The 27,500-nt window shown below is 45.0% G+C and overlaps 1 protein-coding gene across 2 annotated transcripts in view; it reads right to left on the bottom strand.

Annotated features, from left to right (window-relative positions):
• cdh13 (cadherin 13, H-cadherin (heart)) overlaps window positions 1–27,500 on the bottom strand; it is a 428,096-nt gene that overhangs the window by 13,262 nt on the left and 387,334 nt on the right. For both annotated transcript variants that reach the window (XM_054733486.2, XM_054733485.2), the window contains 2 exons: window positions 8,230–8,463; window positions 4,014–4,232 (listed from right to left, as the gene is read on the bottom strand). In XM_054733486.2, coding sequence (XP_054589461.1) covers window positions 4,014–4,232; window positions 8,230–8,463 — 453 coding nt within the window. The remainder of the gene's footprint in view (window positions 1–4,013; window positions 4,233–8,229; window positions 8,464–27,500) is intronic.

Here is a 27,500-nt window from a genome sequence, read left to right as displayed (position 1 = left end):
CCGTAAGTCTTATCAAGTACTAGGATATAATGTAAGCGATACTATTTTAAGTTTATTTTGTTTGCTAAGCACGCCCCTGCCCGGCAGAGCTCCGTGCAATAGGAAACTGAGCGCCGGCCAGAACTAACCAATAGTGTTAGACCGCCGCTTACGTGCTTCAGATGTAAGGAATACCTCAGCTGATGAACTTTTCATGGACAAGTACGTCTCTAACATATACATGAGAACACAGCACGACATGAGAATGATTGCGTAACGTGTTTTAGCTGTTTGTCCGCTACAGAAGCACTTTTATAAACAACAGACGTAAAGTCTTAAAAAACTTTGTGTGATGTGCTTGTCACCCGATGGCGCCACCTAGTGGCTAAGAGAAATACTCCAGAAAGAGACTTTAGCTAATTTAACATCACAACTGGCTGCTTGGACGCGTTCCAAACGAAACCGCATCTGAAAACTCTTTTTGTCATTTTACCAGTCCCGTAGGACATAAATGTCATTTGTCTGAAAAGAAGCCACAAAGCACGCTGCCAGCATCAGGTAAAATCCTACTTCAGCACAGAATGACAGAAGAATCCACACGGAGAACGGCTTCTGCTCCCAATCTCCTCCGGTGAGAAAAACATAATTTTATCTGAACTTTCTCTGGTTCTGAGCCCAACTGTGCAGAACGTTGCCTGCACACACTTCCACTTTAATCCCCACGACGCAAATAAATATAATTCACTTTGATTAACATAAATCCCAGAAATCGTAACAGGTTGGATCTTAAAGCAATCCCCATTAATCTTACAGTGAGGGTCTATAGAGCAACATTAGCTGCTCCTTTAGTCAGACCGAGGTACAGACAGCATTTGTTTGATCTCAGAAACGAGTGACACTGATCGTTTTGACGGGTGCCTTTTAAAATGCTTCACCTGGAAAAATGTGAACAAAAAGTCACAAAGAAGCTTCGTAGAGAGAGTTGTCATGAGCCAAAGCTCAACTTTAACTGCAGCACGGTCAAATACCCAACAGACGTCAACACAGTCATTCATTCTGCCATCATGGTTAGTCAGTAATTATCCCCGTTTCCTTTCTGAGACTTTAAAAGCTGTTTAAAGAAGCATGTATTGCTATTTAAACCCCAACTTATTGGTTTGTTGTTGATTAAGAGAAGCAAATTGATTGTGTTTGCATATTGGACTAAAATCCTTCCAACCTAATTCCCAGGAACAGGTCACACACACGAGACACGTTCAGATCCTCAGCGTTTGGTTTTTATTTGCTTATTGGAGCTTTTGTAGAAGCGGCTAATGCTAATTTATTTATTTGTAACTGCAGATGAAGGTCATACAACAAACCTGGCAGAGACTTTTCATGAATAACAACACCTCTATTTTCCACACAAACAGATGCAAAAACACGAGTCATTTATGAAAAAGGAGCACATGCCGGCTGCACATGTATGACCTTTAGCTGGCAAACGTACACAAAACCTCACAACTTCATCTTCACATGTTTATTGTGTCGTTTTCTGTTGCTTGTCTCTCCCCTCTGGCTCCTACCATTTTTCTTACCCTCGTCTTTTCCCTGCAGGGTCAGAGTTCAGCTTGGAGATACGGGGAATGAATCAGAATCCTCTCTTACGCCCCGTCGGACCTTCTGACTGCACACTGCAGCGATCAGTCCCTCCATCTGTCCCCAAGCGCTGGTCTCTGTGATGAGTTTGAGCGGGAGTCATCTCTCTCCTCTGTTTTCTGGTGCCTGCTGTGTGTGTGTGTGTGTGTGGGTGTGTGTGTGTGTGTGTGTGTGTGGGTGTGTGTGTGTGTGTGTGTGTGTGTGTGTGTGTGTGTGAGAGAGAGAGAGAGAGAGAGAGAGAGAGAGAGAGAGAGAGAGAGAGAGAGAGTGTGTGTGTGTGTGTGTGTGTGTGTGAGAGAGAGAGAGAGAGAGAGAGAGAGAGAGAGAGAGAGAGTGTGTGTGTGTGTGTGTGTGTGTGTGTGTGTGTGTGAGAGTGTGTGTGTGTGTGTGTGTGTGTGTGTGTGTGTGGGTGTGTGTGTGGGTGTGTGTGTGTGTGTGTGTGTGTGTGTGTGTGTGTGAGAGAGAGAGAGAGAGAGAGAGAGAGAGAGAGAGAGAGAGAGAGAGAGAGAGAGAGAGAGAGAGTGTGTGTGTGTGTGTGTGTGTGTGTGAGAGAGAGAGAGAGAGAGAGAGAGAGAGAGTGTGTGTGTGTGTGTGTGTGTGTGTGTGTGAGAGAGAGAGAGAGAGAGAGAGAGAGAGAGAGAGAGAGAGAGTGTGTGTGTGTGTGTGTGTGTGTGTGTGTGTGTGTGAGAGTGTGTGTGTGTGTGTGTGTGTGTGTGTGTGTGTGTGTGTGTGTGTGTGTGTGTGCCTGAGATGTGCTAAACCTGTTGCCCCAAGGTAACTTTAACTTTAACGCACACGCACACACCGCTCAGCGCCACAGACGATGCAGACATGGTCCGGATTGCAACAGCAGGCGGCCCAAGGATCCGTTACGTTGCGCCACGATTAGTTTAAAGACATATTTGCACGCTGCTTCTGCAACAGTTAGGGTACGTTTTCGTCTAGCTTTTGTCGTTAGAGCAAAACAATAAGACTCTCACAAAGTCATCTTGGCATGCGTGCTAATTATCATGCCTTCAACTCCTGGCGCATGTGGCTGCTGCCATAGAAACCACAGATAACAGCATACTTTAACAACGTGACGGTGAGAAGCTGACTGACTGCTCCAGCTGAGAAACTCTCCTGATTCCTCGCAGAAAACTTTCTGAAAGACGGCTGCTCTTCTCTGAATGCTGACGTAGCGCTATCTCGCGCTCGGTGCACCGAGGGGGAACGGTGACTAATGATCTACCAGCGGCAGGTTGCGGTGTGCTTATGCTCCTGATTGCTCTGCGTTGTCAGCTTAATTTAAAACTGGATTCTGTGAAATGGAAGTTTTTTCACAGAAGTTGCAGGAAACAAATCACTCAAAGCAGAAGATTTAGAGAACGAGTTTGTCAGATGCAAGGACACAGTCATGTGACAGGGAGGAGGATTTGGAGAAAATATGTGCATAAATAGAGGGACTGATCCATGAAGATCAATGGGTCATGCAAGAAGCGTTGATTCAGAGATATCAGGACAAAGAGAGGAAGCTGAGATCCAGCCTGTAAACAGAGGATTATGGGTAGAATGTGGCTGTTTGCTGGTTGGACAGAAAACAAAACAGGCGGTATGGAAAAGGCAAAATATAAGACGTGAGACAGGAAGCAGCACAGATGTGCTGGTGGGAGCAATCAGCGCGAGATCCAGAGAAGAGAAGAGACGTTAAGATCAGCAGAACAAGAAAACAAACCGAGGAGAGGGAACTGGAAAAGACAGAGGGAGACATTCCTGGGATTCTTGTGTTGATCAAATTTACACTCAGACACAAGTTAGAAGAACAAAGATGGAATAATTATGACTCCATCTTTGTTGGGGGGCATGAAATTAAAAAGCAGACTCTTTCGTTCCTTTCCCGGTTCTAGCTCTCAGCATTCATTGCCACCATTCCTGCCGCTGCAGAAAGCCTCGGGCGTGCAGCGAGAGCTGCTTTAACTACACACAGCATCCCCAGACAGGAGGAAAACATCAGGGTCTTAAAAGTTGCAAATGAATTTGGTTCCCACCAAACTGTCTTTTGGATGTTCTTCATTAAATACGTTCTGTGCATGCGGGAGGCTGAATTATTCATGCCACTGCGTGGCTTAAATGAGATATTTAGGGTAAACTCAGGCTTTATGTCTTGGGGAGTGCCCTGGGCATTGCTGCAAATTAATGTAAAAGCTGCTAATTCACAGGACACACGTTTAGCCTGAAGCGTGGCATTTTACTTTCCACGTGTGTGACTACAACCTTTACTGTTCACTGAGGCGCATGCTCTTTGATCGAGATGTCGTAAAAGCCAGCAGAACTTTTTGCTGCTCTCGTTTTTGCAAACTCAGTCAGCATGAGACTGTAGATCAGGCCTGTGAGGAGAGAGGTGGGGCTGTACTTACAGAGTAGGACGAGCAGGAGTGTGGCGAGCAGCGCAGGAAGGCTGATGCGGTGGGAGTGGCCAGAGCTGCAGTATCGCCTGCTCTTTGTACAGATGCACACCTGAACTTTGACCTCTGTGTTGTTGGACAAAGGGGGCACCCCTGAGTCTGTGATGAGCAACGGGAGCTGGTAGTTGGCTTTCTTCAGACTGTGTAGAAGCATGATTTGGGAGTGTGTGGCTGCAGGAAACAGATAAAAACAGCTGGTAATCACAAGCACACGTTTTCTACACCAGTGGTCCCACACTCCCTTCCCCGAGGACCAGTACCCAGCTTGTTTTATGGTTTTCCTGCTTTCAAACAGCTGATTTTAATCCACAGCTGATTAAAGTGGGAGACAAGGCATCGGCTGGAGACCAGACTTCCAGTTAGATGATTGGCAGTACCCCCTCCAACCCCCCTGCCTGTGTTCTCGGACTTCCTCAGTCAGAAAAAAGAGTCGTTAACGAGTGTGCACACACTCGCACGTGCACGCAAGCACACACAAACAGCAGACTCAGCGCTCGACAGAAGAGCAGACACAGAAACTGAGGACATGAAGGAGGACTTCCTGTTCACCTCCATTTAAAGGGGAGGAGGCCTTTTTTCTTAAGGAGGCCAGTGGCTCTGAGGGTACGTGTCACATCAGCAGGTGAGTGGTACCGCCAGGTGGAGCTGCGGTGAGACTCAGCGGTCCGGCGTAGTGGCGTCATGCTGTACTGCACTGACGTCACCCTGCCAGCGCTGCAGCAACCAGCTGTGGCTGATTCTAAATCAGTGTGGAGCAGAGCTTTAATCTGAAGATGGAGATGTAATTAGTTTTAAATATTAAAGTTAACTTATTCACTGCCAATGACGACTAAACTTGGGGGTCGGACGAGCCCCCGCACCGTGAGAACAAGCATCCCAGCTCTAAAGCTGATGTGCATCTGCGTACGTCACGTGATCAGGAAGCAGAACATCCATGTGTTAGGAGATCGTTTTGGGCCGCTGCTGTAAAAAAAGTGAGGCGCGGACCGGAAAAGCTTCTGCCGATCACAATTCCACAACGGAATACGAGAGAACGGATAACGCTCGAAACGCGCGGATTCTTCCTGATGTCAGAGGTGAGTCTCCGCTTTGTTTTGGCGGCTTTGTCTAGGCTTCAGCTTGTTCAGAATTCTGCAGCAAGGTTCCTGACTGGAGCTGAAAGAAGACACCACATCTCACCTATTCTTAAAACGCTTCACTGGTTGCCCGTTAAATTCAGGATCAATTATAAAATTTTACTTCTCACGTTCAAATCCTTGAACGGTCAAGCGCCTCCCTATCTGTGTGATCTCCTTCATTACTACCACCCTCCTCGAGCTCTTAGGTCTGAAGACCAACTCCTCTTAACTGTCCCTAAGGCCCGTTTGAAGACTCGTGGGGAAAGGGCTTTTCAGTCTGTGCCCCAAAGTTATGGAACTCATTACCACTGCAGGTTAGGCAAGCTTCCTCTATCGGCGCCTTTAAATCTCGTCTGAAGACCCTCTACTTCCCTTACGCATTCGATCCCTAATTCCATAACTGCTTAGCTCATCCACGGTCCCTCCTAGACAATTCAATTTTAATTTTGTGTTTTTATATTCTGGTTTCATTTGCTTTTACTGTTAATAGTCTGTTGAAAACAGAAGATGATGCAAAGTGTCAATAAAGTTTCATTGAATCATGAATTATGTATGAAAAGTGACTAAACTGTGGCTGCTAGCATCCTTGTTGTTTCTTTGGAGCATCCAGACATCTCACAACTAGACCTGCATGATCGGTATTTTGTGCAAATGTTTTTTTATACTTTAGAAAACCTGAATTTCTACTTTTAAAATGTTGTTAGATCAGATAAAAACACGTTTAATAACTTAAGAGCATGATGGCGCCACATTACCACCACAGTCTGACCACTTTAAACAACCTAAAGCTTAGTTTATGCTTCTGCGTCGGTGCGGAGACATGCAGCACCATCCTCCATCCTTGCGAGCCTGCTGGAGAGCCCTCGTAAGGATGGAGGGAGTCGAGCCCGCTTTTCTAAACATCCGTCCAAAAAGACGGAGAACGCAAGCTTGTGATTGGTCGGGACGCCGCTTTGTCAACAGTGACACCATTGCACACTCAAAAACATAAAGACAGCTAAAGATACGTAGCAGGCAGACACGGAGCAGCGTGAAGAACACCTTGTGAAGAAACTCTGAAAAATCTGATAGTTTTCTTCACCCGAGACTGGAGGAGTAAACAAATACGAATCAAGCGTTCCATTCGTGGACGGAAATGACAGGAAACGTGTGTTTAGAGGTGGTGAGCGCATGGAGAGGTGGAGGAGAACGACCTGGTAAAAACTCTGAGATACAAAAAACACAAGCATGAAGTACGACAGGCTCCCTGACGCCGCTCAGCGATGCGGCAAACTGTCGACATTGTTTTATAAGGAGGTTATTTATCAGTTCTTCACTCTGAATATTTTAAACCAATGTCCAATCCTGTCCCTGAAGGACACCTACCCAACATGTTTTAGTTGTTTCCCTGCTCTAGCACACCTGATTCAGTGGGTGAATATGAAAAACCTCTAAAATGTTCAGACTTCTCTGAAACGACCAACTTCTCTCACGTAAAAAGATCCAGAAACGAGGGACTCTCCTGAATAAAAACAAGACTTCTTGTTGCTGTTTCAGCTTCTCACACCATTCAGCTCTGATCCTCGCTGCCAGCTCTCTCCAACTTTTAGCTCGTAAGCCCTTCACCGTGATTCCTGTGCAGTCAGGAGGAGCGTTTCGTTGCTGTTTGGTGAACTTAGGCTGAGGGGAAGGGAAGAGGTTCATTTTGGATTTAATTGGTTCTAAAGGTCATGTCTTATCTCTGAGCCTGTCCTGGTACAATTCATGTGTTCATTCCTGTCTAAACAAAACACACGAAGCATCAACCCAATTAGCGTAGTTATTTAAGCTCCAGGGAAACCCTGAACGTGTCTGTTGGTCGTCGTGTTTGGGAGGACAGCAGCTGACTGGCTCAGACACGGTGCTGCTCTGCCACCTGGCTAGATCATACAGACATGTTAAACGCTTGGAGGGCAAACTTTTATTTTATTTAACAATGCTGCATATCTCTAGGTGTTTTATCTATTTGCTGCCATGGTAACGCTGTGCCATTACTCAAGCAGGGAAGGCACAGGTTTTAATGAGTCTGCATTCCAGTTATAGGAAGAATAACCAACATGCCCAGCTGCAGAAGTGGAATGTGGCCCTTGTTACTGGACTTGTGTTTGCTCTACTTTTTCTAATAAAAATATCAGAAGTGAAACAGGCCAGGAGCTGGACGCTCACACAGGTGACTGAGTGCTTTTCTTGTTCTCGCTTCAGCCTACCGTTGATGCCAAGGCCACTTGGGTCAAGGATTTCTCTGAGAAGTGGGACTTTAGATGACTGATGGCATTCAAACTGGCGAGTCTTGGTAAAGACCGCCATCTACCAGTAAATAGGCTGCAAGACTCAAATAATAATTCAAAATCCATTGCTTAAGGGTCAACTGAAGTTATTGTGACTCAGAACAACCCAAAAGCGCTTGGGGTTGCCATGACCACCAGCTCCTGTGGATCAGTGCAAATTCACCCCACCAGGGGTAGCACAGCCCATATCGCTGGAGCCGTCTCCCTCTCTTTCTGCTGCCCCCTTCGGTCTCCGCCAGTGCTGACTGAGGGTTGTCTGTACCTCCTTCTCCTGCTGTCAGTCACAGCGAACACCTCTGGGCAGGGTTTAGCTCGGCTCTGTCACTCAGGCACACACGGACACCACTTTCACTCATGCAGTCCTGATTTAATGTCTGGATTCTGTCTAACTTCTCTCATTAGATCGTTTTCCTCTGTGCCCCGATCACATGATCTGTTCAGCAGAACGGCACTTCCATGAATTCACCCTCGACTATCAGTGCAATTAGACTGACTGCAGTGCTTTAGCAATTCTATGTGTTTACTTATTTAATTTCTCTGATCTATTTGCTGCGTTCAGGTACCCCCCAGGGGGCTTGAGGACAAATGAGCCTGAATGGGCTTAAAGCTCTTAGTGGGAAGGAAAGCAGCATGAAAAGGACTCGATGCTTTGGCTTTAATACGGTTATTGTTGTTTTGGTGTTTAGCTCTCACTGCATGAAATACGCGTTCGTAAGGCTGCTGACGTCTGTCAGCGATACTCACAGTTAAGCCTGGTAACCCTCCACGTTTTGTCCAGGCCCGGCTGCTTTCCCAGTTCTATCTTAAAGGGCGCAGCGTTGGGTGGGAGGTCTTTGTCCCAACCACCAACTATAGCAACATTCATGTCGTGGGCGTCTTCACACACTTGTGCTACGGATGGTACGACGTAGGGGGCGTTGTCATTGTAGTCTTCCAGATAAATGATCAACGAGCCTGTGCCTGTGGCTGGAGGGTTGCCTGCAAACAGAGCAGATGCATCAGGACAAGGTTAGGATGGATGCATCTAAAAAGATCTGCTGCTCCAGGGCAGGCTTGGGTGATTTTAAACAGGAGGAGAAAATAAAAGCCTGGACAGATGTGAAAAGACCGATTATACAAGTGAAGATGCAGTGAAATGTGAGCTCGTGGTGATTCTGGAGCGTCCACTGTGGTCTGTTTAGACACGTTTCCATTTATCTGCTGAATTCAAAGATCATATTCTGACAGACTTGTTCTAACCCTAAAGGAGCCATTTCTGAACTTTAATGAAAACAAAAGGTTGGTTTGACACGTTTCATCGGGTTTGTGGAGACATCCTAACTTACAGGAGGATAAAATACAGTTTTTGCTGTGAGATGAGGGTTTAAACTAGCATTCAAGACCACAGAGTTCAGACCTGCATCTAGAAAGTGTCAATCAGGCTGTTTCTAATCAAATAAAATGTTAAAAAACTTTCATCTTTTGACAGTTTCATTAGATTGCTGACACTGTCAGATCTTTGTACCCTGCTAAATAATAATAATAATAATAATAATAATAATAATAATAATAATAATAATAATAATAATAATAATGATAATAATAATAATTGGAACTAAATAAATGTAAAAATGTCAAATAATTTCTAAAGTTTTAAGGCGGATTATTTAAATCCAACCACCAGAAGCAGGCGACAGAATGCTTACTCGTGTTAGAAGAGAACATTCATTCATGTCCGCTGTAGTGCACACCACACACACCACACACCACACACACCACACACACCGCACACTACACACCGCACACTGCACACTACACACCACACACCGCACACTGCACACTGCACATCACACACTACACACCACACAGTGCACACTACACACCACACACCACACACTACACAGTGCACACTACACAGTGCACACTACACACCACACACTACACACCACACAGTGCACACTACACAGTGCACACTACACACCACACACCACACACTACACACCACACACTACACACCACACAGTGCACACTACACACCACACACTACACAGTGCACACTACACAGTGCACACTACACACCACACACCACACACTACACACCACACACCACACACCGCACACTACACAGTGCACACTACACACCACACACCACACACTACACACCACACACCACACACTACACACCACACACTACACACCACACACTACACACCACACACCACACCACACGCACCACACACCACACACTACACACTACACACCACACACTACACATCACACACTACACAGTGCACACTACACATCACACACTACACACTACACACTACACACCACACACTACACATCACACACTACACAGTGCACACTACACATCACACACCACACACTACACACTACACACTACACACCACACACTACACATCACACACTACACACTACACACCACACACTACACATCACACACTACACAGTGCACACTACACACCACACACCACACACTACACACCACACACTACACACTACACACCACACACTACACACTACACACCACACACTACACATCACACACTACACACTACACACCACACACTACACATCACACACTACACAGTGCACACTACACACCACACACCACACACTACACACCACACACTACACACTACACACTACACACTACACACTACACACCACACACTACACATCACACACTACACACTACACACCACACACTACACATCACACACTACACAGTGCACACTACACACCACACACCACACACTACACACCACACACTACACACTACACACCACACACTACACACTACACACCACACACTACACATCACACACTACACACTACACAGTGCACACTACACACCACACACCACACACTACACACCACACACTACACACCACACACTACACAGTACACAGTGCACACTACACACCGCACACTACACAGTGCACACTACACAGTGCACACTACACACCACACACTACACACCACACACCACACACTACACACTACACACTACACAGTGCACACTACACACCGCACACTACACACCGCACACTACACACCGCACACTACACACCGCACACTACACAGTGCACACTGCACACTACACAGTGCACACTACACACCACACACCACACACTACACACCACACACTACACACTACACAGTGCACACTACACACCGCACACCACACACTACACACCACACACTACACAGTACACAGTGCACACTACACACCGCACACTACACAGTGCACACTACACACCGCACACTACACACCGCACACTACACACCACACACCACACACTACACACTACACACTACACAGTGCACACTACACACCACACACTACACACCACACACCACACACTACACACCACACACCACACACTACACACTACACAGTACACACTGCACACTACACACCACACACTACACAGTGCACACTACACACCACACACTACACACTACATACCACACACCACACACCACACACTACACACCACACAGTACACACTACACACTACATACCACACACCACACACCACACACTACACACCACACACCACACACTACACACCACACACCACACACTACACACTACACACCACACACTACACACTACATACCACACACCACACACTACACACCACACACCACACAGTACACACTACACAGTGCACACTACACACCACACACTACACACTACATACCACACACTACACACCACACACCACACAGTACACAGTACACACTACACAGTACACACTGCACACTACACACTGCACACCACACACTACACACTACACACCACACACTACACAGTGCACACCACACAGTACACAGTACACAGTACACACTACACACTACACACAACACACCACACAGTACACAGTACACACTACACACCACACACCACACAGTACACAGTACATACCACACACTACACACCACACACCACACAGTACACAGTACACACTACACAGTACACACCACACACTACACACTACACACTACACACCACACAGTACACAGTACACACTACACACTACACACAACACACCACACACTACACACTACACACCACACAGTACACACTGCACACTGCACACTACACACTGCACACCACACTACACACTACACACCACACAGTACACAGTACACAGTACACACTACACACTGCACACCACACACTGCACACCACACAGTACACAGTACACACTACACACCACACATCACACACTACACACTACACACTACACACCACACACTGCACACTGCACACCACACACTACACAGTACACACTACACACCACACACTACACAGTACACATCACACACTACACAGTACACACTGCACACTACACACTGCACACCACACACTACACTACACAGTACACACTACACACCACACACTACACAGTACACACTACACATCACACATCACACACTACACACTACACACTACACACCACACACTGCACACTGCACACCACACACCACACACTACACAGTACACACCGCACACTACACAGTACACACTGCACACCACACACCACACACTACACAGTACACACTACACACCACACACTACACAGTACACACTACACACCACACACTACACAGTACACAGTACACACTACACACCACACACTACACAGTACACAGTACACACTACACACCACACACTACACAGTACACACTACACACCACACACTACACAGTACACACTACACATCACACACCACACACTACACAGTACACACTACACACTGCACACCACACACCACACACTACACACCACACACTACACAGTACACACTACACACCGCACACTACACACTACACACCACACACTGCACACCACACACTACACACCACACACTACACACTACACACTGCACACTACACACTGCACACCACACACTACACAGTACACACTACACACTGCACACCACACACCACACACTACACAGTAAACACCGCACACTACACACTACACACCACACACTGCACACCACACACCACACACTACACACTGCACACCACACACTGCACACCACACACTACACACCACACACCACACACTACACACCACACACCACACACTACACACCACACACCACACACCACACACTGCACACCACACACTACACACCACACACCACACACTACACACCACACACCACACACTACACACCACAGAGGGAAATGGACACGTTTGCATTTGAGACTCCACTGGAATCAAGTGAAGCTCCATAATTATGTGGTAGGTATTCAGTTCTGTCACATAAATAAAAACTCACATGAATCTGAGACCATAAACAGAATTATTTAGTTAGTCTTCCTTGAGAAATAAACAGTAATAAACTTCATGTGGGTCCATAACAGTAACATGAAACTAGCTTTATGTATGGTTCTCTTTGTACTGGGTTGTAACTTACACACGCACCTTTAACGGGGTTAGGGTTAACGAAAGGTACTCACAAACCTGCAGCATGTGTGCTTTTTAACAAATGTGAAAATATTTTAATGCTTCGACTTGTATGGATATTAATTTCAGTAGTTTCATCATTTAAAGGGACACTATGCAACCTTTTATCATTTTAAATCATTTGTTGAGCCAGTATGTGCTGAAATGACCCTTTACAGGGTTAATGAAATGATACTCAGACCCCACCACCGCATGTAGCCCGAATACCACACTTGCAACTCCAGAGTTGTCCGGCTGCTGCCTGCTGGTGGGGGGGAGAGCTGCAGGCTGCTTCCAGCACATTTCCTGCATGTTAGAGATCATGAACACAGCTGGTTTGTTTTATTTAGTGATGGATCGCTCCTCTAGAAACTAACGAAGGCCGAGGAGACATTTCAGCATTTAAATGAAGGTTTTAAAAAGACGAACAAACAGATACGTTTTATTTTTGGTATATCCACTAGGGGGTGCTAAAAGCAAGTTTAACTGTACTTTTAAATAATTCCTCAGCCACTGCAGCCCACACAGAGCTGGAGACACCTTACATGTAGACAATGTAGAGAATAAGCACGCTCGGACATTTCCAATGTGTCAGAAAGCCAGAATGCTCTTTAGTCAGAGTTCATTTTGACCTGTGTACATCCTCTACATGATCCGACAAGTTTATAAAACATAAAGGATAAAAAACATGCAGTTAAAATGTCTAATGACACGACTAAATGGTTGAGTCACCACACAACACCTTAGTGGACAATTCAAACACAGACTTTATCCATAATTTAAACAGTGTACTTGGAGTTTCAGCAGTTTAGCAGTGGGATACTGGCAGTAATTCACTTTGTAACTTTACCCATAAAGCAAGACCTATGTAGGTATAATGGTAAGTTCCCATCATGCATTTGGTCAGAAACAAAGACACATGTACTCCCAGTTCTTTTATAAATGACAGTTTGGTAGCAGATCAGTTTAGGTGAATAAAACCGAACTAAGCTGTCCTTAAGTCACCTGTAAGTAAAATGATTTTAGAATATAAAACATATGAGCGCTGCTGAGAAATCAGATCTACAACTGCTGAGTGTTTAGCAGATAATCATGAAGATCTGTTTGCTGAGCTCAAAACTTTAATTTCATTCTCAGCTGCAGAAATCATCGTTACTGTAGGAGATGGGGAGAAATCAAATGTAACGCTAGAGTTCATCTTTTCTGCTGTTTAATAGTCGTGAAATGACGACCATCTCTGTCCTCGGCAGCGTTTCTGCACGCAGCCAAGGAGGGAAACTAAACAGCAAACGGTCCATTTTCTTACTGTAGATAAACTTGGCTGTGACAAGATCAGCAGCAGATCAGGAGTGAGGAGGAGTGACTGGAGCAAAAGCTGATGGAAAATGTGTTCAAAAGCAAATCAAAGACAAAAGCTCTCTCAGGCAGCGCCCCAGATAATCCATTATCACTGAAGATGTGAGACCAAGAGAGCGGGGGTTGGACTTGGATCCCCGTCAGAGAAAAGATGCAAATTTCAGCCTATTTGCAGTATGCGGGGTGTCTCTGTGCTTGGCTAACTTTAAATGAAGCTGTTTGTCTTCCTAAATGAATACTCCTCTCACCCAATCAGCCTATTTCTCTGCACCTCTCCTCTCCCACTCCTCCTCATCGCCGTGGCATCACGGCTGTGTCATCATCAGCCTGTCTCAGCATCAATGGAGCTTGTCTGGTGGCCCCTGCTTCACACCTCTCTGTCATGAAAATTCAGATAAAACACGCTTTTAGTTTACGGAGGAGGAGAGCAATCCAAGGCCATGATGTGCATCCCGCCCCATGTTGATCAGGTGATTTAACGAACATGAAATGTAAAGCTGCAGCTGGTAAAGTGAGGGGGTGAGGTGGGGTTGTCATTCATTTGTTTGAATATGGTCTTCATTCCTGGTCAAGGTCACAAGCGTGGAAAGACCTGCCGAGCACCTCTAGGACAGCGGCTTCCTTTTCGACTTTCAACAAACTCCTGAAGACCCTGCTCTTCAGAGAGCATCCTCTAAACTAGCACCCCCCCTACTGTCCACTCCTTGCTCCCTCCTCTCCATGATTCATCTTGCTGCCTCACTGCCACCTACGACTGACTGCACATTGTTTGTTGTTATTGTTGTTGTTAGCCTCAAGGGCAACATGCCGATTATCACTTGCAAGTCACTTTGGACAAAAGCATCTGCTAAACACATAAACAAGTAGGACGCCTGCAAGTGGTTAGGTGGCAGTGCAGAATGTTAACTAGACTAAACTCACGATTGATCTGTCGTCAATTCAGACCTCGGGCTCCCGCTGGTGCAGTTCTGCTCCTAAACAGTAGGGGTCGCTAAAGCAGCCAAAGGGCACGAGGACACAAGCTGTACACTAAAGAAATGTTCCCAGGAAATTTGGGCTGTTCCTCTGTTCCCCAGTTCACGTGTACATTCTTATGTACTTGGCAAGTTCATTCTTATGTACTTGGCAAGTTCATTCTTATGTACATGGCAAGTTCATTCTTATGTACTTGGCAAGTTCATTCTTATGTACATGGCAAGTTCATTCTTATGTACATGGCAAGTTCATTCTTATGTACTTGGCAAGTTCATTCTTATGTACATGGCAAGTTCATTCTTATGTACATGGCAAGTTCATTCTTATGTACTTGGCAAGTTCATTCTTATGTACTTGGCAAGTTCATTCTTATGTACATGGCAAGTTCATTCTTATGTACTTGGAGAGTTCATTCTTATGTACATGGCAAGTTCATTCTTATGTACTTGGCAAGTTCATTCTTAAATACTTGGCAAGTTCATTCTTATGTACTTGGCAAGTTCATTCTTATGTACTTGGCAAGTTCATTCTTATGTACTTGGCAAGTTCATTCTTATGTACTTGGCAAGTTTATTCTTATGTACTTGGCAAGTTCATTCTTATGTACTTGGCAAGTACATTCTTATGTACTTGGCAAGTTCATTCTTATGTACTTGGCAAGTACAGCAGGAAGTCTGTTCTCTCCAACATGAGTGGACAAGTACGGCATTTGAAACTCCATTTTGCTATGGCAACGAGTGCTCCTTTATGTTACGCTCATAAAAACGACCTGAAATACTAAATTAAAGTGAAGTTTGTCCCTTAACGATAAATTAACAACGATATAAATTGTATAAACACCAGGATTTCCTGCTGTTAAATGAAGAAATGTTTCTTTTTCACCCAAACGGAGCTAGGTAAGGCAGTGCTGGCTTTATTTTGATGGGTGAGCTAATTATCGTTTCAAGGTGTCGTGAAGAGCCAGAGAAAACACAAAACAAACAAACAAATAAACAAAAACAAACACACAGCTAATTTTACAGGTTATACATGACTGTTTCATTTTAATTTATTTAGACTAAATAATTTGTATTTTTTACATAAGAACACCCTATTATTGAGCTGTTTTGTCTTTTTCTCCTGCTCGGGGCACAACGGTTTCCGACACAATGCATGCTGGGATACTGTGCCGGCCCAAGTCTGCAAAAGGATGCATATGACGCATTGGGCGGAGTGAGAACATGAACACATGTTTAAGCCAAGTTGTTTTCCAGATTTGCCAAAGCAACATTACATACAGTTTTCTAAGGGAGACAGTAGATGCTCTGTAGCAGCAGCGAGCCATTATCAGTGTTTTTGCATCGGCTTCTTTCTTTCATGCTGAGAGGAAATGCTGAGGAGGACGTCTGAGAAAGCAAAGAGGCTAAAGGGAAACACCTTCACTGGAGGTGAGCTTGGGAGTCATTAGATGGACAATGCTGCTAAACCGACCACACCGATGACTTGAGTCTATGTTTTACTTCTAATGGCATCAGGTAAATAGCTTTCTGGGTTTGTACAGCAGCAGCAGCACATTTCTGTGTAGGTCCCAACCTTCGTGCCTTGTCTTGTAAAACAAGAAACAAAAAGACACGATTAAGGCTGTTTGTGGTTAAAACCAAACTTTTATTTCAACTTAGAAAAGCTGTTTGTTTAGTTACTTGGTAGCTTTGTATAATGTAGTAAATAGTACTTTGCTGTCTCTGTAGCAGATGATGAAAAACAACGACTGATTGCTGTTCGAGGCGGTTTTCCTTCCTGCAGGTCGGCGCCAACATTTCCTTTCACAGCCACAGTTTGAGTCATGGTCCCAGTTTCTGGAGATACGTTCCAACTTTAGTTCCGGGTGGTTTCTTGGTGTTTATTTCTATTATGTTTTATGTTTTTGTTATTTTGTTCTTTTGTTAGTTTAGCTTTCTGTGCTCCTTGGTCACCTGGGTCTGGAATTTAATCAGCTTTCTGATTGGATGAAGCCAGTGCATCATCTCTAAGGCTTGTTCGTCTCTGTTTTGGTTTAAACATGTAAAATAACACACATAAATGATAAATGACCCGCACTTGTATAGTGCCCTTCAGAGCCAGAGGACTCCAAAGCGCTTTACACTCTACTGCTTTCTTCTACAATCTGCTCTTTAACTGTATTATTTCCTGCTATTTCAGCTGTTAACTTTATTTTCTCTCTAAGTGTTTTTCTCCCCAGAAGAAGCTACAACGATGTTCTGCTGAGCTGTGGTGGCCTCATGGAGGGGGCCATCGACTAGCACACTGCTGCTAACCACTTAAACATTCTCCCTCTCCTGATAATAACTTTTTACTCTCTTTGACGTTGGATGTGCTACTACTAGTTTACCCGTTTAACAATAGATCCACTAGGATAAATACAATAAAGTTTATCTCTCACCAAATAGAATATTTACTAAGAAATCACAATATAACTATAGACACATTTCTGTGTGTGTGTGTGTGTGTGTGTGTGTGTGTGTGTGTGTGTGTGTGTGTCTGCTCTGTCTTCTCCATCCCCAGTGAGTCGTGGAGGATGGCTGCTTATACTGAGCCAGGATCCTCTGGAGGTTTCTTCCTGTTAAAAGGGAGTTTTCCTCTCCACTGTCGCTGCATGCTTGCTTAGTATGAAGATTGCTGTATAGTCACTGACACTCGTCAGTGACTCGATGCAACCTGCTGGGTTCCTTATATAGGAAACATTATTTCTGATTGGCTTAATGAACTGACCTGAATTGGAATATTTATCATGTGAAGTGCCTTGAGACGACTCTTGTCGTGATTTGGCGCTATATAAATAAACTTGAATTGAATTGAATTTAAATGTTTGCATGATGTCATGTAAATATGCGACGAGTGAAACTTCAGATTTGGACGCATGCAGACTCTTTTCTGTACGTAGTATTGAATATTTTCCTGCAGTTGCAAGTGAAGGGTGGTTTCATCCATTTTAAGGGTTACAAAAATATTAAGATGTGTTTTTGTTTTCACTTTTATTCTCCTTTTTATCTTAATTTTTCATTTTTCTCCCATTTGTCCTATTTTAATTAATATCTTTCTTGATTATAATGAAATAATTTTTCTTGTGAAGCACCTCGCAGTTTTTATAATTATAGAAAATGTCTTCTTCTATGGTGGTGGCAGCATCACTAGTACTCGTACTTGTTGGTTAAACCTGAAACAAACTCACACCAGGACCAGCTCTCTGATTGGATGAAGCCAGTGCATCATCTCTAAGGCTTGTTCGTCTCTGTTTTGGTTTAAACATGTAAAATAACATATAAATGATAAATGACCCACACTTGTATAGTGCCCTTCAGAGCCAGAGGACCCCAAAGCGCTTTACACTAACGTGTAGCATTCATCCATTCACACACACACACACATTCACATTAATGGTGATGAGCTACGATGTAGCCACAGCCGTCCTGGGGCAAGGCTGCCGAGCACAGACACCACCGGTCCCTCTGAACACTCTCAGTCAGTAAAGAGTCTTGCCCAAGGACACAACAGCAGCATTCTCTGTCGGGAGCCGGAATCGATCCTACAACCCTCCGATGACTGGACATCCTCCTGAGCTGCTACTTAAATACTAATAAATAATCAATGCTTTCTGCAGAAATGACATCATTAAAGATGGATTATTGCACAGAAAACTAACATTCTATAACTAAAGTGACATTTCCCTTTCCACCAGTTAGGACCAGTTTAAACAGAAATTACACTCATTAGTACATTAGATTAGACTTTATTGTCTTCACCTCTTCAGTAATAAAAATACCCGAGAGGCAGAACTGCAAACGCTGTCCAGTAACATATAAATAACCAGTCCACCGTCGTCAGCTGATGGACGCCACTTATTTACAGTAAACACATAAATAAACACTGTTCATCAACATCAACGCATTCATTCCCATCAGCCTCCTCTTGTTGTTTGTTTACCGGCTTTCTGTTTTTCAAGCTTCTCAAACAAATAAAAAACAATTCATTTGTAAACAATCAAAAAGAGCATCAACAAATCTAAACAACAGGTACGTCAGACCAATGCTTGTAAATGATGTCTTCAGAGGTTCAGGCTGTGACATGCTACAGACAACCAACTAGGAAATCCTGGGGAAAAGCTTTGGTCTCTATCATCTACTCCACTTCCCCTGATTGGTGGTTAGAACGGCGCCGTTATTCTCCCGCCTTCCCAGAGACGAGAGAAGCCAGCGAGTGCTGGACTCCTGAGGCTGTCGGGACTAATCCGCAGCTACAAGCAACACACGGCTTTCTCTCTCTCTCAGCTTTTCTTCATATTTTCTGTCTAACCCCAAAACACTCCTTTGCTCCCAACACTTTGGCTTCAGGCTAATCCTCTCTTTCTGTCTGACAACCACTTCTGTTGTTATCACATTCTCCTCTCCCTTTCCGTTCGCTGGCTGTTTCCTCCTGCCGCTGCGGAGCAGGAACAAAAGGCAGGTTCGTACCCAGCAGCAGGTAGAAATGTCTCCGCGGCGGTCCTTCCACGGCGAGGCGAGTGGAAAATCCACCGTCTGTTGGCCGGGTTTTGTGTTGGAGCAATGAGGCTTTAAAGGGATGGTGTGGGGATCGGGAGCGCAACAAGTTCAAAACGGGAAAAATTACATTTCTATTTTCATTTTTGCCAACGTCACACATTTGCTCAGTACCTCAGGCAGGTGTGCTGTCTGCCAGTGAGTTCACCTACTAACATGTTCACTGGAGTTAGTCAAAAACAAAGAGCTTCCCTGCTTGGTAACATTTTCTTTGTTCGTTGGAGTAACCATGACAGGCCCGGTCAGTACTGGCACAAATCATTAAGCAGCTGTTAGAGACATCCTTCACTCCTATTAAACTTATTAGAACTTTTAGGATGGAAACAGGCAGGAAGTGAGAACAAGCGGACACTACAGGGAACCAGAAGCAAGGCTTGTGGAGGACGAATGACCAAACACGGTCGCCATCTGCTTTTATAATCTGGAGGATAAATTATGAAGGATTCGGAGTGACCAGGGCTCTCATTTATCAAGCTTGCTTACGCACAAAACGGGGTCAGAAAAAGTGTCCGCCCGGAGACGGGGAGATCACGGTTCGATTCCTGGTCGGGTCAGACCAAAATGGGACACGGTGCCTCCCTGCTCGACACTCAGCATTAAGGAGTTGGACCCTCTGGGATTAATAAAGTATCTTTGATTGATTGACCCAAACCACCAAATGGTTCCCGAGCGCGGCCGTGTCTGCAGCTCACCGCTCCCCCGGGGGACGGGTCAGATGCGGAGAACACATTTTGCACACACATCAGTGTGTGTGTGACACCTGATGGGACTTTGACTTTAGTCCGGTAAATATCCTTGGAGGTATGTCATTTTTACATGATGATGTTTTAGGTTCACGTGTTTTTGTCATGAGACCCAATCTTGATGCTCGAGTTTAATACAAAACAAACGTTTACAAGAACCAAAAAGGTTTCCTCTTTATTCCGTCTGGTGATCTATGATTCCCATCGGGAAGCGCATCACACCTTTTCTGTTGTTCTGTAGCCATTTTGCTACCATTGAAGTCCCCCCAGATAACCCAGTTCCCCCGTCCCGTCACCCTCCACTCTCCTCGGGGCCTCGGCGAATGCTATCACATGGAACGCTGCTAATCTGATTGGCTGATCAGAACTGTAAATGAAACCAGCCAGAACCAATTACAATAGGCACAAATCATTAGGAGAGATGACTTCAGGGAGAAAGCGGTGCTGGGGACAGGTGCATCGCGTCTAATCTGGCAAATTGCTTTCAGAAAGGAGTTTGGGTTATCAGTGGTTAGCTATTATACGAGTGATTGCAGAAGGGAGCTTGGGTGGGTGGGGGGGCACCGCTACGGCTGCCGGTGAAAGCTCTTTCTGTATCAAACACTGAAACTACTCACTGTAGATGGACTCTTGTCTTCTCCAAGTAAATACATATTTTTAAAGACAAGAGACCAGAACAAAAAGAAAGCTAATGGTTAAATCCATTCGTAAAGCACATAAATGATGTAAAATGTATAAAGCATCAACATAAAGTTAAAATCCGGCGGTCATGATACCTGTCTGCAAGTTCTAAAGTCACATTTCTACATCAGTTGTACGAATAAACTCCTGATGCATTCTCCCCTGCTACAAACCTAAACCCAGTCCTGTGGTGTTTTCCATTTTTCCAACGTTTGTCCAACTTTGTCATTTTATTTTATTCATTTTTAATATATTTTCTTTTTCCGTTGTAGTATTTAGCCTCCAGGCTCATGATCCTTCACATAAATGATGATATTATTCCTTTAGAGGGCACTCACACCAACACTTGTTAACGCTTGACTGTTGGGAGCTTTTAAAGTAATTTCTTGTATTATTTTTTTATATGATTGTAATGCTTTTCTTATATTTTTAAAACTACCGTAAATCCTCTAATACAGGCCTGGGCCTGTATTTGACTCAAGCTCATCAAGCTCCAGGCCTTTATTGGAAGGAGGACCAGAATTAGAGGCAGGCCTCTATTTCTATTTGGGCAAAATGACCTAATGGTTCGCTGGAGTTTTTGACGATTAATACTGCGCTCACATTTTTAAAGTTAAACACATTTCTTTTAACAACGGTAGTTTCTGCTTCAGCCCTCTCCCCCCTCCCCCTGCACAGCGGCCACAAACTCACTGATGCGCCTGCAGCCTCTCTGAGTTCCTGCTGCTCTAAACATTAAAATAATTATTTCATTTTCTGTTCCTCACTTCTGATGACCTTCAATGGTGTCTGTTTGTTACAACCAGCAGGTACAAAAACTAACTTGTTTTTATTTGACTATTTTTCTGTCCTGCCTGTTTATTATCTTCCTGCATCTCCTCTCAGTCCTAAAGAGAAACTGCTACCTGGGTTCATATATATTCACCTCATGAGTTACCTTTGAACTGCAGTTCTAAAAGATCTACCGACCGCTAAAACAACGGAGTGCTCGCTGGCTGCTTCAGTGAGGTGCGTCACCGAGTACAAAACAGGTGATGCGCCCCGATCCACAGCAGCGAAACGCATCAGGCACAAATAAAAGAATAAAAGACAGAAAACATAAAAGGAAATGAGCCGACATGAACGGTCGCGTGTTAAATTAGTTTTTGAGGTGGCGACACCTGATGTGATAATGTTACTGTGGCCGTGCTCAGGACGCAGATGTCTGGAGCGCGTCAACAATCAGAGCTTTGCATGAGCAAGCTGGTTAAGGTTAGGATGGGGGTGAGGGGAAGGTTAAATTGCAAGAGGGTAAAGGTCACAATTCGGTTAAATGTCCGTTTTACGGCGGGTGTCAGTGCCGACGCTCTGGCACAGCGCGTTGCTTCCCGACGAGCAGGAGCTTGTCACCTGCTGTCAGCAGGCTGCTGTCTTTTCCGTGGACTGCATCTTGCCGGTCGTGACAGCGACTAGTCGATGACAGGCATAACAAGTCACTATAGAGCGGTGAAGTTGACTAGTGAATAGTTCATACAACCCCTGCTACTGCTCCCCAGAGTGTTCTGCAGCATAATCAGCACGTTCTCTTTGAACTTGATATCAAATTTTCGCCTCCTCTTCGTCTCCGCACGGTTAAAGTTACCCTCGCGGTCTATCACTGGCAAATCAAAAGTGAGACGGATGACACAACCGCCCCCCCGTGGTACTTACTTGTTACCACATTCCACCTGGCCACAATAAAATACCGGTCATTATTCACCTCCACCGACTCCGACGCCGGCCAAAATATGAGACCCGGCCATTAATTAAATACAGACTAATATTAGAGGATTTACGGTAATCTATATTTCAATTTCATTCATTAATTTTAACAATTTATCCATCCATCCATCCATTTTCATCCGCTTATCCGGAGTCGGGTCGCAGGGGCAGAAGCCTAAGTCGAGAAGCCCAGATTTCCCTCTCCCCAGCCACTTGGGCCAGCTCCTCCGGGGGAATCTCAAGGTGTTCCCTGGCCAGGTGAGAGACATAGTCCCTCCACCGTGTCCTGGGTCTACCTTTAGGTCTCCTCCCGGTTGGAAATGCCCGGAAAACCTCACCAGGGAGGCGTCCAGGAGGCATCCTGACCAGAAGCCCGAGCCACCTCAACTGGCTCCTCTCGATGTGGAGGAGCAGCGGGTCTACTCCGAGCCCCTCCCGAATGACCGAGCTTCTCACCCTATCTCTAAGGGAGAGCCCAGCCACTCTTCGGAGAAAACTCATTTTGGCCGCTTGTATCCGTGATCTCGTTCTTTCGGTCACTACCCAAAGCTCATGACCATAGGTGAGGGTAGGAACGTAGATCCACCGGTAAATCGAGAGCTTCTCCTTCTGACTCAGCTCTCTCTGCACCACGACAGACCGGTACAACGCCCGCATCACTGCAGATGCAGCACCAATCCACCTATCGATCTCACGCTCCAGTTTTCCCTCACTCGTGAACACGACCCCGAGATACTTAAACTCCTCCACTTGGGGCAGGACCTCATCCCTGACCCGGAGAAGGCATTCTACCCTTTTCCGACTCAAGGCCATGGTCTCAGATTTAGAGGAGCTGATTCTCATCCCAGCTGCTCCACACTCGGCTGTGAACCGCTCCGGCGAAAGCTGAAGATCACGTTCTGATGAAGCCAACAGGACCACATCATCTGCAAAAAGCAGAGACCTGATCCTCAGGCCACCTAAACGGATGACCTCCAGACCTTGGCTGCACCTAGAAATCCTCTCCATAAAGGTTATGAACAGAATCGGTGACAAAGGGCAGCCTTGGCGGAGTCCAACTCTCACTGGGAACGAGCCCGACTTACTGCTGTTGTGCAAAAAAATTCAAAAACTGGATTCAAATAAATAATGAAGACACTTTGCGACTGAACTGCAGAAATGTCACATTTTTATATTAAAAAATGGTTATATGGACAAATGTCATGCAATGCCAACTTGTTTCTTGCAATTTTACAACTGAAATGCTGCCTTTTCAGACTTTAGATGATCAGTTTCAATGTTACGACTTTGATCTCTCGAATTTTGATTTAAATCTTCCTAAGGTTCAGAATCAGAAAAAGGTTTATTGCCATTGTTAGTGAACAAACGATTCACAAACTAGGAACTTGCTTCGGTACTAACGTGCTACATATGACACGAATAATATAATTAAAAAATAGAATAGTTCGTGTGTAAGACTAAGAAAGGTGACTCTTATGGATGTTACATGGATGCTAAGATGCATCCCGTGCACATCTGAGGGGTGCAGCAGGAATTTGATCAAACCTGCAAACTAAGAAGGATGTCACACATCTTGCTTATAGATACACAGCCTCCTGCTGATTCTGACAGGTAACACCAAAGCAAAAGTGTGAGTCTGTGTAATTAAAACACCCTGCAACCCCTGCACAGCAGAACCCGCCTGATGCACACAGATGGTGCTCTGAACTTATCAAAACTACGCCTCTGACGGATTTTTTACTTTATTCTAATCATGTTTTCCAGAACAACACTCTCCATCATCCATGTTTCCCTTGATTCTAACTTCATCTCTTGTTATCACATCCTCTCCATCACGGCGACCCACTCAGCTCATCTCATTTGGACCTCTGTTATTAAAACTTCATTCAGATCTGGATGGAGATGCGCTGGGAGGAAAGGAGAGGACTACCTTTATGTTGTTTATTCATGCTGACAATATGAAACGCACGACCAGCAGCATCAGTGTTTTATAAAACGCACTCAGACACGCTCTCCGCTCATGAGTGGGCAGAGGCATGTTTGTTTAGGTATGCCAGGCGCCGCGCTAACTACTCATCTGAGGATGAATCAGTATTCCAAGGACACGGGAGAAGCAGGACCTGATAAAAACCAACAACAGAGAGAGACGCTCTTCCCCAGCGAAGCTAAACAAACATATTCTTTAATCACCGACACAGCGCCAGCCTGTTTACAAGGTGGTGACTTCCCCTAGAGGTTCAGCAACAAGGAATAAGAGACAGACAGTCATACAGGAAGAGCGAGATGGAAGTGTGGGAGTTGAAACACTGAAGGAAGAGAAACGGTGAATATTTGGGGTTAATGAGGCAGCTGAGGCACGACGGCATGGAGCTGTGTTCCTCTGCTCTCCCCAGCTTATCCATTACTCTGCCATTACGTTGGGTCAATATGTCCTGATTTCCTACACTGCACTCTCCCCTCGGGTTGGCGACACCTTCGCCTTCAGCAGCACAGGGTCACAATTGATTGGTTAGGCAGGAACACATTTCAGCAAGGTAGTTGACCTTCTTGCCCCTGCGGCCACCTCAATGAAATAATTGACAGCAGAGATATAAAGATGGAGTGAGCAACCTTAAAATGGGGGTGGGGGGATCAGCAAACAGCTCTATAATTCCCATCACACCATTTCTAAAGGATTGAGTCTCATAAAATCCACATTTTTCCATTTCAGCTATTTTCTCTACTCTAATTTAAAAAATAAATCTCTGCCTTTCTTTGTCCTGTCATGTTTTTAATTTTCACCTCCTCCATGTTTCTTTGCCCCGTTTCATTTTCCCCGTATTTCCTCCGCGTCTCCTTGACAGTGATCCTCCTGTTGCTATATTTACCGTTCCATCAGAAACAGTCTGGTCTCTCCTGGCTAAGGCATAATGGATGTTCACCAAAGAAGGTCTTTCATTCACTGGACCGGTGTGTCCTTTCAGGTCTTACCCTAATGCTTAAGACCCTGATCCGCAGAACGAAGAGATAATGCTTCCATTGTACATTAAATCGATAATCACGACATTTTCAGATGTGTTTCTATGCAAGAGTTATAAATAAACAATGGACATCTGACCTGTTTTAGATGGTTTTCTGAACAGCTTTTGCTTAAAAATGCACCAAACATCACCAGTCTTCACATTATCTGTTATTTACAGGAGTGAGCACCCTGCCACATGGACCCAAGGGATAAACCATCAATCCTGCTCAATGGTCAACTCTCCTTGTGGGGTCACCCATAAAGACAGTGGGAGGGTTAAACATGCAATGCAAAATACAGGTCCTTCTCAAAAATTAGCATATTGTGATAAAGTTCATTATTGTCTGTAATGTACTGATAAACATTAGACTTTCATATATATTAGATTCATTACACACAACTGAAGTAGTTCAAGCCTTTTATTGTTTCTAATATTGATGATTTTGGCGTACAGCTCATGAAAACCCAAAACTCCTATCTCAAAAAATTAGCATATCATGAAAAGGTTCTCTAAACGAGCTATTAACCTAATCATCTGCATCAACTAATTAACTCTAAACACCTGCAAAAGATTCCTGAGGCTTTTAAAAACTCCCAGCCTGGTTCATTACTCAAAACCACAATCATGGGTAAGACTGCCGACCTGACTGCTGTCCAGAAGGCCATCATTGACACCCTCAAGCAAGAGGGTCAGACACAGAAAGACATTTCTGAAGGAATAGGCTGTTCCCAGAGTGCTGTATCAAGGCACCTCAGTGGGACGTCTGTGGGAAGGAACGAGTGTGACAGAAAACGCTGCACAACCAGAAGAGGTGACCGGACCCTGAGGAAGATTGTGGAGAAGGACCGATTCCAGACCTTGGGGGACCTGCGGATGCAGTGGACTGAGTCTGGAGTAGAAACATCCAGAGCCACCGTGTACAGGCGTGTGCAGGAAATGGGCTACAGGTGCCGCATTCCCCAGGTCAAGCCACTTTTGAACCAGAAACAGCGGCAGAAGCGCCTGACCTGGGCTACAGAGAAGCAGCACTGGACTGTTGCTCAGTGGTCCAAAGTACTTTTTTCAGATGAAAGCAAATTTTGCACGTCATTCAGAAATCAAGGTGCCAGAGTCTGGAGGAAGACTGGGCAGAGGGAAATGCCAACATGCCTGAAGCCCAGTGTCAAGTACCCACAGTCAGTGATGGTCTGGGGCGCCATGTCAGCTGCTGGTGTTGGTCCACTGTGTTTTATCAAGGGCAGGGTCCATGCAGCTAGCTATCAGGAGATGTTGGAGCACTTCATGCTTCCATCTGCTGAAAAGCTTTATGGAGATGAAGATTTCATTTTTCAGCACGACCTGGCGCCTGCTCACAGTGCCAACACCACTGGTAAATGGTTTACTGACCATGGTATTACTGTGCTCAACTGGCCTGCCAACTCTCCTGACCTGAACCCCGTAGAGAACCTGTGGGATATTGTGAAGAGAAAGTTGA

This window comes from Nothobranchius furzeri, chromosome 4 (genome assembly GCF_043380555.1).
Source record: "Nothobranchius furzeri strain GRZ-AD chromosome 4, NfurGRZ-RIMD1, whole genome shotgun sequence".
NCBI classification, from domain to species: domain Eukaryota; kingdom Metazoa; phylum Chordata; class Actinopteri; order Cyprinodontiformes; family Nothobranchiidae; genus Nothobranchius; species Nothobranchius furzeri.
Note: the sequence above shows the minus strand (reverse complement) of the source record. Positions and strands in the feature narration are given on the sequence as shown.